At 33.4% G+C, this 14,972-nt stretch overlaps 1 protein-coding gene across 2 annotated transcripts in view; it reads right to left on the bottom strand.

The window, feature by feature from the left end:
* The window catches only part of LOC140449432 (acyl-CoA Delta-9 desaturase), a 158,063-nt gene that overhangs the window by 56,462 nt on the left and 86,629 nt on the right, over window positions 1-14,972 (bottom strand). Inside the window, exons 1-2 of one of the 2 annotated variants that reach the window (XM_072542610.1) lie at window positions 6,352-6,497; window positions 1,502-1,771 (exon numbers count right to left, since the gene is read on the bottom strand). In XM_072542610.1, the coding sequence (XP_072398711.1) occupies window positions 1,502-1,769 (268 nt within the window). In that variant the 5' untranslated portion in view covers window positions 1,770-1,771; window positions 6,352-6,497. Of the gene's footprint in view, window positions 1-1,501; window positions 1,772-6,351; window positions 6,498-14,972 lie in introns of those variants that run through there. The other variant, XM_072542602.1, reaches the window with a different exon arrangement.

Below are 14,972 nucleotides of genomic sequence, written 5' to 3'. Positions count from 1 at the left end.
TATAAATCTTGGTTCTGAAAGTTCATCTTCTGAATCTGATTTGGATTTGTAATAAGTAGCTGTAAGTTTTATATTAATATTTTTATTCATCTATTTAACATACCTTAGACGGTTTTAAAAACTCTTTTTTTCTTTTGTAATTATTAAAAATTAAAAAAAATGTGAATTTTTTAAAACCCTTTTTAATGTAGGCCAGTCAGTTCTAATATAGTGTGTGATAAAAGAGGTCACTTTTGTTTACATACACATAACACTTTATAACACTGAAATAGTTCATTTATTTTTTACAATTATTCAAAGTAATTTTTCAATTAATCTTGAGCACGCCCATGGAGTGGTTGGAGCTACCAGTTAAAATTATGCTAATTACTCTCTCGTTCATAAAAATAAACTATAGTAAATCGAAAGGAAGGTTACTTAGGACATAAAGTGTATCGAAAACCTACACACATGGACAGATACCTAAACAGAAACTAAAATAATCATCCAGGCCAAAAACAAGGTATCATCAAAACTCTGGAGGAGAGGGCGAAGAGAATTTGTGAACCACAGCATCTGCAAAGTGAACTTCTTCATATTGAAAAAGCGCTCTACTCTAATGGCTATACCAGAAGAGAAATAAATAAAGCGATTAACAACGTTTCTAGAAGAAAAGACGAAGAAACAGCATGTATAGGCAAAGCGTTCTTGCCCTATGTATCGGGGGTAACAGACAGAATTGGGCGAATACTTAAAAACGCCAATGTAAAGACCATTTTTAAGCCAACAAAGAAAATCAAGGTCTGTTTAAGATCCGTGAAGGACAAACGCGACCTATTAGCAACGGCCGGAGTAAACCGAATACCATGCACATCTGGAATGGTATATGTGGAACCACAAAAAGACACACAAACACAAGGATAAACGAACATAAAAGCCATTGTTGTTTAGGACATATCCTCGAATCTGCTATTGCCGAACACGCTTTGGGAAGAGGAGAACATCGGATACTGTTTGAAGAACGCAGATGCTGGATAAAACATCACAGTACTATCCACGGTTATATCGGGAAGAGGTGGAAATATATAAGCATCCAAATAATTTTAATCGGATAGAAGAAGGACTAAGAATTAACAAAATATGGATACCGATATTAAAATCCACAAACACCCTTCCCGCAAATCACGAAAAAAGAAAAGCTACAAACGACGACACGCTGAAACCAATAGAGGGGAGGCGAGTAGAAAATATAAATATGACTTCCGTAGGACAACGCGGCGTCAGTTTCAGCTTACAAGCGAAGCAGTATCAGCTCCAGAAGATGCCAACCCCTAGTGTCGGCGAAACGTCGAGAACTAATCTCAGAAAACAACGACCTAACAGCCCGAATTACTAGTTTAACAAGTTAGACGATGGCCATGAAAGCCTAACGCATTTTAAAAATAGGCATGTTTAATAGATTGTGACAATTTAACTTGCGTCCCTAAGGCTAAAATTAATTTAAAGAAAATAAAAGACTTACCAAATAATGTTGTATACAATTTAGCTGACACTATACACAAATACAGTCCATATAAACATCCTAAATGTAAGTAAAGTTGAACTATCGTATCCGGCCATCGGATCTGCGGCACAAATTCTTCTTCTTCTTCCTCTGTTTCTGTCGTTTTCGGCTCATTATTGTTGGTGGCCTCCTTCGGGAGTCTACGGTATGGTTTGGTCCCTAAACTTAAGTCACTTGTTATTGGTGTTTCATCACTTACGACACCCTCATGGGTTCCCTCTGTCATTACTGAAACAAACAGAATATTACAATTAATTTTTAAGAACTGAAATGTATATACATAATGGTTTTTTCTGTACGGTACTCTTTCAACGATGAACGAAAACACAAAATATATATACATATTGAATTTTTTGCACATATAAGTTCATTTGTTAAACAGGTAAAAAAAGAAGAAAAAAATTGGTGGATACCAAGTTTGAGTAAGTCTTTCCTTCTCCTTTTTATTCTTACGTATATATAAAAATGTTTCGACTTAGTTTTGACATCTGTACAGTAAAACTTAATATAGCAGGTATTCACGTAATCACAACAGGGAAATAATTGGATTGCATATCGACCAAACACTTATTTGGAGACTAAGTTTAGAGAAATGTAGTGGCTCCTCGGTATATGATCTAAATTGTGACTACACAACAAACTACTTCCGGACAAAACCATACTGGAACCAATTTGGATGTACGGTATTCACCCCTGGGGATACGCCAACTTATTACACATACAAACCATACAGTAATTACTAATTAGTTAATAGTAAGACAACTAATTTAAAATATGTAGCTATTGATCGTAATTATTTTTACTTGATAAAGGATGTAGCAAAATCTATGTCAGTCATTGGTAACAAAATCATTAAATACAAAAAGCATGATAGATGATCTGACAAGAAAGAAACTTAAAGTATATAACAGTGTAGTACCTAAATACATTCTCTACTAGCTAAGATCTACAAATCCCAATTATATACTTACCAGTCAGTCTGGATCAAATATCCTTGTTTAGTATTGTTTATTTAGCAGCTTGTTTAAGATCTATTCAAAAAAGATGGAATAACATAAAAACCCATTGCAAAAGAGACCTAAAAACTTCCTTAGAATTAGTAACCTTTTTATTCGACAATATCTATTTTTTCCTTGACAATAGAATATACAAATCTACCTTTGAAACACCTATGAGTGCAAAAGTTTCACCAATTTTTTCGTCTTATGTTATGGATGACATCCTCGACATAATGATCCCAGTTCTACCCTATGATTTGATTTTTGTCAAAAAATATGTTGATGACATCATCCTGGCACAGCAACTGCTATGACCCATACAGTTTACAATTGACACAGAGGACAACGAACAATCTGTTTCTTTCCTGGATAAGAAATTATTAAGAACAAACAACAACATCATGGTTGACTCTTATAGAAAACCCTTTACATCGGGTAGATACTCACATTATCTATCATATCATAAACAATCAATGAAATTAAACTTAATCAAACAAATGAAGACCAGAGTGATGATATATCGGATGGAGTTTTCATGCAAAAATAGGAGTGTCGAAACAATCACAACGAATGAACAAACATATTACTCAATTGAAACTTTACCATATATCAGGGATCTCACCCCTAGACTGGCAAGAGTACTAAATTTCTTTCATAATTTAAAAATAGCAAACAAAATAGTGTACACAATTAAAAATTTACATAATAAACTAAAAGATACTACACCTAAGGAGAAAATGTCACATGTATTCTATAGTATCCCTTGTAAAGACTGCAATAAAGAATGCATTGGCCAAACAGAAAGGTACCTCCACAAACGTATCAAATCACACAAGAGTGACAGTAGACTACATCATGCCGTTGCTCATTATCACTACATGCAGTAAATGAAGGGCACTGTATGGATTACGAATCCGTTAAAATTCTAGAAAGAGAAACCAATTCCACTGTTCCTAAAGATGGCTTTCATAGCACAAACAGAAAAAAATATAAACAAAAAAAAAACAGATTTAAATCATCTTAGTGAAATTTATTCTGTTCTCCTAACAGTTGACAAACAACACATGAAATTTAAAAATTCTCTAGACTCCATCTTAGACTAAATTAAAAGTCATTCACCATACTATCACATAATTTATAATAGACTTTTGGGAAAAAAAAGCAATAAAATTAAATTTCTTGATGTTTCATAATATAAACATAAAAAATTTTCAACAATCAAAATTGAGTCTTTCACCTCATGTTTAAAGTTTGTGTGGCAATCAATCATTTCCTACTTTTTTAAATAAATTTTAAATTGTTACTTTGTGGTAAAACAACTTTAATAATGCTCAAATAAACGTCTTATTATGTAAGCTAAAATATTAAGATTAAGCCAATACCATGGTCGCAGAAACCTTCTTCTTGCTTTATACAGAGAAAAGAAGTTTTGAGCTTTTGAAGGTTATATCCTTCAAACGCCAATGAACTGAACATATGGTTAAGCCTACTCATAGTCATTAAATAAAATGTTAATTCAACACAGAGGAAAATAGCCCATGATTTTACAACAGCAATTATATATATATATATATATATATATATATATATATATATATATATATATATACATATATGTGTTTGTATTTTTTTAATGATACCCAGCTATCTATATGGCATTATCCTCGCACTGTAAGTATACATCATATTAAAGGGCTGTGATTTCTCATGTAACTAAATTGTAACATTCCCTGATGATGTTGGTGACCACCAACGCCTATATTCTTTCATCTGTTTTCCCAAAAATGTGATTAACACACATTTATGCATACCTATATATTTAGATGTTTCTCTGTTTCCGACAAAGATACGGAAACGAGGAAGACTTGCAACAACATGCATCAACAAGGTCATCGCCAAAGCGATATCTCAAAGAAATTTTAAGGAATAAGACTACCAAAATAGAAAGATATATATATATATATATATATATATATATATATATATATATATATATATATATATATATATATATGGTTTCAGTTGTTTTCCGGGTTTGACTCCGCGTTAAATATTTTTGGTTTTTAGAAAAACCATTGTTTTGACGACGTTTCGGCAAGGTCACACTTGCCATTGTCAAGTCAGATTCTGCTTCGTCTTGATGTTACAGGCGAACTGATTTCTCGGTCGCTGCACGCTGAGTTTAAATATCTTGTTGCGCTTCTTGTCATTGGTCCTGTGCGCAGAGTGGGCGTGGTCTTCTTCGCTATTTTAATTTTTACGTTTTTCTGCAGAATTGTTTTCCACGTATTTGGGAGTCTTTGGGCATCATCTCTGGTGTTTAAATTTTTCGGATGTTTTTCGATCTCTATGGCTTCTCTGATTACACGTTTGGCCTTATTTTCGATGTTGGCTAGCATTGTTGTTCCATTTAAGTCTATTTTATGTCCTGTGTTTATGACATGTTGTGCTAGGGATGAAGTTTTTTCTTTTCTTTCGATGGCGTTTCGATGTTCTTCGCGTCTAACCTGTATCCTTCGATTTGTTTGTCCGATGTACGATTTATCGCAGTCTTCACACGGGATCCTGTATACGCCTTGATTTTCTAATGCCACTTTTGTTTTTGCTGATGGTAATATGGTTGCTATTTTTCTGTCGGTGTTAAAAATAGTTTCTATTTTGTTTTTTCTTAGAACTCTGCTGATTTTGTCTGTCGTACCCTTTATATAGGGCAGGATAGTTTTACCGACTGGTTTTTCTTCTTTTTCTGGATCTTTGCTGTTGTTTCGGGATTTATGTGCTTTTTCAATCATGAACATGGAGAAACCATGGATGAAAAAGCACATAAATCCCGAAACAACAGCAAAGATCCAGAAAAAGAAGAAAAACCAGTCGGTAAAACTATCCTGCCCTATATAAAGGGTACGACAGACAAAATCAGCAGAGTTCTAAGAAAAAACAAAATAGAAACTATTTTTAACACCGACAGAAAAATAGCAACCATATTACCATCAGCAAAAACAAAAGTGGCATTAGAAAATCAAGGCGTATACAGGATCCCGTGTGAAGACTGCGATAAATCGTACATCGGACAAACAAATCGAAGGATACAGGTTAGACGCGAAGAACATCGAAACGCCATCGAAAGAAAAGAAAAAACTTCATCCCTAGCACAACATGTCATAAACACAGGACATAAAATAGACTTAAATGGAACAACAATGCTAGCCAACATCGAAAATAAGGCCAAACGTGTAATCAGAGAAGCCATAGAGATCGAAAAACATCCGAAAAATTTAAACACCAGAGATGATGCCCAAAGACTCCCAAATACGTGGAAAACAATTCTGCAGAAAAACGTAAAAATTAAAATAGCGAAGAAGACCACGCCCACTCTGCGCACAGGACCAATGACAAGAAGCGCAACAAGATATTTAAACTCAGCGTGCAGCGACCGAGAAATCAGTTCGCCTGTAACATCAAGACGAAGCAGAATCTGACTTGACAATGGCAAGTGTGACCTTGCCGAAACGTCGTCAAAACAATGGTTTTTCTAAAAACCAAAAATATTTAACGCGGAGTCAAACCCGGAAAACAACTGAAACCACATATAGCTCCCGCGGAAATTTCAAATTCAATATATATATATATATATATATATATATGTATATAGGTATAATTATTATATACATATATATTATGTATATAGGTATAGTTATATACAATATTTTCGTTTATGGCATCAGAGTAGAGGGCACCTATATATAAGCTATATATAAGTAGGTATTAAAAATTCAAAAGTTAAAATATTGGTTTATTAAAAATATTTACCTTTGTGTTAAATATAAACTTATCGGCCGGAATGTTAACAAATATAACTGTCACACAGCGTTTAGGGCGAATTAAAACTTGTCGAACAGATACTAAGATCTGGTTATCTGTCTGTGGAAATATATATCTCTTAGATAATATTATTTACATCGCTTAGTAATAGTGTCGATTATAGTTGGTAAAGATTAGATTAGAAATTCGAAATTATGTCGAAGATAAGGATACCCTCACATATTTCCGAGGCCCACTGCGTTGGAGAAAACCCAGATATATAATAATATGATGGTATGTAACCACGTAACCAGTGACACGGACTACATAAGTTGTAAATGATTCCAACAATGTAATTTACTATTTGAAATTTTCATTGTAGACAAAGAAAAAATTTTACCGAATTTAAAAACACTACCGAATACGGCATACAAGGTTTTTTCCTTGATACTGACACTCTTACACTGGTCAAACTCTTGCGTTAATTAGAATATTCTTTTTTGGATTCGTTTTTACAATACCTTAAAATACTCCGCCTATCAGATTAATCTTTTCGTTGTTTCTTCGAAGAGGGCGTTGAAGAAAAAAACAATTTTAAACATTTTTTTAAGATTTTGCCGAAATTACTGGTTACATGGTAATGGTAATGAATATGTTTTGCTGATACATCCCATGAATTTGATTTTATATCTGAATCTCATAGAGGGCGCTAGGTACAAGGTTTGTACCAAGTATTATTCAACATAACTTAAAATTATTAATTCGAAGTCAAGTTAAACATCATACAATTTTATACTAAAAAGTATTCTTGATAAAACTCGATCATTTTCGGAATATTTTGATTTGAAAATTATGAAGTAATAATCGATGGTGGTATAAAGTAATGATAAAGTTCTAACATCTAAATTTGCTTTAAGTTTGCCATAAAATGATATTTATGCAAACCCCCAATTATTTTTCAGTTTTCTATCTATCCTAGAGACAGTGTTACCTTTTTTAAACACCCTACAAATATATATATATATATATATATATATATATATATATATATATATATATATATATATATAAGCAGTAGTGAAAAACAAAGGTGAAAGAAATCGTTTGCGGAAACGTTTCGTTTTGTATTTACAAAACAGCATGTCCATATCTGTAAGAATGCTACTCTTAGAAGGAAAAACAAAACTTTAAATTAAAAATAAAATGCCGATTGAAAAACTCGTATCTGACTGAGATCTTCAAGAGTTACAGTGTGAAAAAGATATTTCTACCCATTCCATTTTTTTTTCACTGCTTCTTGTCGTTGCTCCTTTTTGGATTATTTCTTGGTGAAAGAAGGGACATTTTGTTGGGGATGTAACTGTCAAGTCTAGTCATAGCCTTAAAGCGCTGTTGTGTATCGAATTTAATTTACTTAAATTATAGTGTGAGTCGGTCATGTAAAGAAAACAACCAAACACTAGCCCTGGATCGAATTAGATATTTACGTATTGTGGACATTTTCTCTTCTGCTCCCCATTGATAATGTACCAATATTAAATATGATATACAGGGTGTTTCATTAACAGTTGGAAATATTTTAACTGTGGATTGCTGAGCTCAAAATATTCAGATTTAACCCAAATAACTTAAATAAATTGTGGCTCCTTACTGAGTAAGTGTTTTATTTAAAAATTTAAAAATTATTTGTACCTACTGATTTAAAACTTTTTGAAAAATATCTGTGTCATGCTTGGCAGAAAGTGAAGATACTATACATCCTACTAAATTGTGTTAAATAAACGTTTCTGGCTACTACCAGAGGCGTTCGATAGGGTAAGTGAAAGGTTGACCTTCCCAAATTCTACGCCACTGGCGGAATTGGTATTTTAACACAATTTTTCGATTTTCCAATACTTTTTATGTAAATAATATACTCTTTATTCGGAACGATAAAGTCCATAAAGTGTTCTAGGCGGCCACGGAACTTCACTACTTCTACCAATCCAACGATGAGGAAATTGCTGATCTAGATAATTCCGTACCATTAAAGTACAATGAGCCTAGATGGACCACGTACCTCTTCTTTGATTAAGTGGCAAATCTTCTAGATTATCGAAAAGTGTAATTTGTAGAAACTGTAAATACGAATTACCATTCAAATTTGCTGGTAATTCCTAAGGACACAACAAGCACTCTCTAAATATACCGCACCATACATTAATCTTAAATTCATGTTGAACATCCTCTCTACAGTTAAATACTCCTTAATGCGTAAATGTAGCATCGCCAGTAAAAAGAGTTTTTTTAAATAAAATTAAGATTTCGATTTTTTTATTTATTATCCACAATGTTTTTTTAATCGTGATTAAAATTTTATTTACATAATAAATGCAATCCTAAAACCCAAAAATCACGACATAACAATGACTTTATCGTTACAAATGAAGAGTATATTATTTACATAGAAAAAATTGAAAAATCTAAAAAATGTGCTAAAATAACAATTCCGCCAGTGGCGTAGAATTTGGAAGGGGTCAAAATTTCCCTTTTCTCTGTCATACGCCTCTGGTAGTAGCCAGAAACATTTATATAACATAATTTAGTAGGGTGTACTGTACCTTCACTTCCTGCCAAGTATGACAAGGATATGTCAAATAGTTTTAAAGTACTGAATACAAATATTTTTTAAATTTTTAAATAAAACATCCTGTAACTCAGTAAGTTAGACCGTGTCCGTCCCAGCTTGCGTGGAGGAGGAGTTCTGAATTAAGTAGGGACTCTTATGTACTTCGTGGAAGACGGACGGGCGGGGGAGTCCTCAACCCCGACCGGGCATGTATTTGTGAGCAACCAGGCAACACATGCGAAATTTGCGCCACGAAGAAAATCAGATTTTCAGTTAAGAAAAGCAATGGGAATAGCAACCTATAATGTTCGAGGATTATTGCAACTAGGCAAACTGCATCTACTATAACGAGAAGTCGAAAGAGAGGATATAGAATTATGCGGACTTTCAGAGACCCATTCGAAAGGACAAGGACACTTCCGAACGGCAGATCATGTTGTATACATATCGGGAGCAAATAACACAGGAAAAAATGGTATTGCAATTATGGTGACTAAAAAAGTTTCACAATACGTGTATGATTACCAACCGATAAATGATAGACTTTTAAAAATAACCTTACTGGCATCACCAAACATATGGATGTGAAACGTGGACCCTCTCAACCACTGATGAAAATCAACTGAGAATATTTGAGCGCAAAATACTAAGGAAGATATTTGGACCAACCCAATGCAGCGATGGTTCGTGGAGAATTAAAATGAACCACGAGCTGGATGAACTAATGCAGAGCGCAGATATTGTCAGATTTGAAAAGTCACAAAGACTAAATTGGCTTGGTCACCTAGAAAGAATGCCAGATAATCGAGCTGTAAAAGTAGTCCAGAGATGGAAGCCCCAAGGAAACAGAACAAGAGGAAGGCCCCGTAAAAGATGGATAGATGACGTAGAGAGGGATCTTAAAACCATGAACATCAGGCAGTGGCGAAGGAAAGTATCCGACAGGGCAGAATGGAAGAACATTGTTAAGCAGGCCAAGACTCACAAAGGGTTGTAGCGCCATTAGAAGAAGAAGAGGAGCATCACCAAACAAAATGCACATTCTTCAGGTCTACATGCCAACCTCAGACGCGTTAGACAATGAAGTGGAAGACGTATACTCCGTTATTGAAGACACAATAAGAAATATTTCATCTAAAGAACCATTCATAATCATGGGCGATTTTAACGCTAAAGTAGGAGAAACAAGAAATGATAACAACCAAAAAGGTAGGAAACTATAAATTAGGTATTAGTGTAGCATGTTAAAAATTCCTTAAAACTATCAATCATATATTCAAGAATAAGAAATTTTGTAGTACGTCCGTGGGCCAAGTATTAAATATTCCCCAATTCTGTTTACATTGTGAGGTAAAAGAAGAAAATTCCAAAATATAGTTTTATTGATTTGTACTCGTTATTTCTACAAATTTAAAAGTAGTTTGATTCAAGGTCGTTTTGTGATATGTTTAACGAGAAATTTGGGTTGTTCCGGTTGCGAGAACAGGTTAGATTTGAAAAGGCTGGCATAGGTAGCCGGCCGGGATTAGGTCAGGGGAAATGAATTCAAGTTTAGGTTTAAAAGGGGAACGAAAGCGAACGGTCGTCGTTATATAGTGACCAGCAGCCGGAAAAATTTGTTGAAAATAGTGGAATTTTACTCTATGTAATATGTCAAATTTGGAAGAGTAATCATTATTTCTATAAAAAAATTTTTATTAAAATCCTTTGTAAAAGGTATATATTTTTAAAAACCCAAACGGGCTGTGTTAGACAAAACGTTTTCGGAATCCATTATTCCATCATCGGTGTCCTAGAAAATATATAACCACTTAATTAAAAAGAACATGAAGTTAAAATTTTGACCAAGGTTAATGTAAAGTGTGGTTAATACTTACTAGGAGTACATAAATGTAGCCACTAAATACATGGGTAAAAACCCGTTAACAAATAATTAGTTACATTTGTTTTACATTATATTTTATAAATTATTAGGATGTTAAAGTTACCGTTGGATTAGGTAACATGGCGACATATGACTCCACGTTGAAGTTGCCATGTTACCTAATCCAACGGTAACTTTAACATCCTAATAATTTATAAAATATAATGTAAAACAAATGTAACTAATTATTTGTTAACGGGTTTTTACCCATGTATTTAGTGGCTACATTCATGTACTCCTAGTAAGTATTAACCACACTTTACATTAACCTTGGTCAAAATTTTAACTTCATGTTCTTTTTAATTAAGTGGTTATATATTTTCTAGGACACCGATGATGGAATAATGGATTCCGAAAACGTTTTGTCTAACACAGCCCGTTTGGGTTTTTAAAAATATATACCTTTTACAAAGGATTTTAATAAAAATTTTTTTAATATATGGTATACAGCCAAATACAGGAACGTAGATTCCTTGTGGACATTATTTCTATGTTTCTAAGAGATTTGTGTTGAATAAAACAAATTTGAAAAGTAAATAAGATGGTTCCAGTTTTTTAAAAAGCCATTTCCAGGGTGTGTCCAATGTTCCGCTAATAGTTTTAACCTCACTTGTTTGTCCCTGGTCGTCGTTTTAGACCATAGATGCATGATGCAGTCCTTTAGTTCCAGTGGCAGAAATTTTAGTAGGTCCAGTTTCCAACTTCAGAAAAGATGTTGAGTAAAGAAATTTAGTGAAAATCAAGGTAACTTTTTTAGTGTTTAAATTTTAAAGTAAAGACTTTTTTAATAATAATAGTACAGTAAAACCTCGATATAACGGACTACTTGGGGGGAGGGGGTGTCCGTTAAAGCCGAAAGTCCGTTATATGAAAATATGGTTAAAATAATCAAAATAAATTTTTTTTGAATATATATATATATATATATATATATATATATATATATATATATATATATATGTATATATATATATATATATATATATATATATATATATTCTGTAATTAGATATATATAAAAAATTCAAACTAGAAACAAAATTCTATTTAAGTAATTGTCTTCGGACATTCGTTGTGAAGTGAAGTTGCTGTGAAAATCGACGCGCTTGCTGTCGGTAATCCCGTTTTGAACAAGTTTCGTTTGCTCTTTCCATGTTTGCTGTTTTTCTATGATCAACTCCCTAAATACAGTTTAATTTAATAATCAATAAATGTTGTTAGATCGTCGATATGCGATCGTACCTCTGATAACTTCATTTTTAACAGTCTTGTTTTGTCGTCTTGTTTGCTATCTTTACTTCTGTCCTCATTTTTAAGGTTCATAACTTCATCTGCTATTTCACTTTCAGTCATGATGGTATACCTAGGGTCACCTTCATCTACTTCTAGCGATTGTAAAACATCTTCCTCAGCTACATGTTCTCCGGCATTATTACGTATTGTCCTACAGTAACTTCAACATTTCTAAATCTATGTCTGCATCTTGGCCATCAAACAAATGCTTCCAACCATTTTTTAATGTTTGCTCTTTCACATTATTGTTCTAAAGCTGTTTTTTTGTGGCATTTTAAAGTAATTACTATTTAAATGGTAATAAGCCACAATTAAAGGTTAAAGTACGTTTATTGACGTTTCAATTTCCACTTCGGAAATCGTTCTCAAAATACAAACAGTAAATTAAACAAATTTTGTTTTTTTGTTGTTTAAAATTTGTTTAATTTACTAATGTTTGTATTTTGAGAACGATTTCCGAAGTGGAAATTGAAACGTCAATAAACGTACTTTAACCTTTAATTGTGGCTTATTTCCATTTAAATAGTAATTGCTGTTTCACCTCCTCCCATGCTGCAGCAACATTAAAAATTGTACCTTCTTAAGTTTTGCAAGGTATGTACTCTTGTATCTTCTGCATTATCTCCATCGTACAATACAACCATTACTTCGTCTAAAAACTTTCTACGATATATTCGTTTGGCTGCCAAAATTATTCCCTGCTCCATGGGTTAAATAAGCGATGTTGTATTTTTTGGCAAAAACATACACCTGAAGTTTCTATCTTCTGAACGTAGAATATTTTCAGAGGCGTGAGCAGGACTGTTGTCTAAAAGCAATAAACATTTCGCCTCTTCTGACGGTATTCCCAATTTCTTCTCTTGAAATTTTCTCACCGAAGGTACAATTTCTTTGAAAAACCAATTTTTGAAAATATCTGAGGTGAACCATGCCTTCTTAGAGCTATAATATGAAAGGGGCATATGATGCATTATGTCTTTTAAAACTCTAGGTTCACGAGATTTGCCAACCACTACAGGTATCAATCTATGCGATCCATCAGCGTTAGCACAAAGCAGTGCCATGATCATGTCCTTGCTGATTTTTCTTCCAGAATCCGATTTTTCATATTTGAAGGCTTGTGCGCTTTCAGGCAAAGTACGCCATAACAAACTAGTTTCGTCAACATTGTAAATCTAAGATTCTAATAGCATTTCGTTACTTACTTGCTATATGTGCTACTAATTTTTGCCTAAAAGGTTCTGCTTCTTCATGAGGTGCAGTTGAAGCTTCGCCGTAAATTATTTTATTCATGATTCCGTGCCTTTTACGAAAGCGTCAGAGCCATCCATCACTTGCTCTGGTATGTCCATATGATTTGCTAATTAAACTGCAGCAAATTTCAATTAGACTGCTCGGACCAGGATCCCACTAAAACGTTGTTGGCCATACTATTTTACGATTGCTTCTACCAGTGAAGTTTCACGAGCCATTTTCATTCGTTTTCCAAGATTGCTATGCTCTCCTACATCACACATGAATGCAAATTTATTTATTTTGTTTTTGTTTTTTTATGTCCGAAAGTTTGCCTTTTTGATGCCATATTGATTACATATATGATACGCATGTGTAATATTAACAGTATGTTTTTATTTTTTTTACATTTGACCGGATTTTTTGTACGTTATATCCGAAGTCCGTTAAATAGAGGTCCGTTATATCGAGGTTTTACTGTAATTGCTTTCATTTAAATTTAAGAATTTGTAATAATTAAAAATATATGTCTTAGGGCGTGGTTAGCTGTCATTTTAATTGTTCCGTTATAAAATTGAAGGTTGAAATATGACAGCTGGCAACTAGCTTTATTATTTTTGTGACATTAGTTTGTTTTGTTTTCAGAAGGTTAACCTCTATACATGGTTTCACTTAAAAAGTTAATTCTTTATTTGTAACAATTTTTTGTAAGTTTTGTAGCATATCCCACTTGTAAACAGAGTTTGTAAACAGATAGGACAAGTAAGTGTTTCCTTGTTATTTTTGGTATAAATCTCTGTAACTATCTATATAGTATTTTGTGCCATTTATATTATTTTTGCATTATCTGTATTTGTAACTGTTTGTGTTGAGACAGTAATAAATGTTTAATTTATTTCTCTGAACCGTTTTGTCTATTTATTTTAGAAAAGTTTCCTAACCCCTTTTGTGTTTCTTTTTTAGGAAGAAAGGGCCTTTTTCCTTCATCCAGCAGGAGGATCCCTCGAAGCGGAGTCCCTTCTTAAATAGCTAGAGGTCCTTCTTCTTGTTTTGTTACCCATTTGTCTAGCAGATTCATGTTAGTACCTGTTTGTTTAATTTTTTGTGTAGTTGCCCCAATCCAATCCCCCTGTTTCATTCACTTATCCACGACCACAGCTCTTCAAACCCTGAGTGTCATTCGCATAAGTTTCGTTTATTTTGGTTGACCTATCTCCACCCCAATAACTTCTGTCCCCAATTTTCAACCCCCCATAGTAATATCCTATGTGGTAGGCAAAATATTTCGCTACATTCAATTAAAATAGATTTTGCAACCAAAAACAGTTTGACCATTGTAAACACAATGTTCAAACATCATGCCCGTCGTGGACCAAGTGGAGAATACAAGAACCAAATCGACTACATATTGATTAAAAACAGATGGAAGACATGTTTTACAAACGTAAAAACTAGATCAAGAGCTTAATGTGGATCATAAATTGTTATGGTCTTGCTTCAAGAGGAAGCTAAAAGAACAATGCCGCACCAAAATCAAAACGTGCTGGAGATTTCAAATCCGAAAACATTTAC

Source organism: Diabrotica undecimpunctata, chromosome 1 (genome assembly GCF_040954645.1).
Source record: "Diabrotica undecimpunctata isolate CICGRU chromosome 1, icDiaUnde3, whole genome shotgun sequence".
NCBI lineage: Eukaryota > Metazoa > Arthropoda > Insecta > Coleoptera > Chrysomelidae > Diabrotica > Diabrotica undecimpunctata.
The sequence above is the reverse complement of the archived record's forward strand: the minus strand, read 5'-3'. Positions and strand labels throughout refer to the sequence as shown.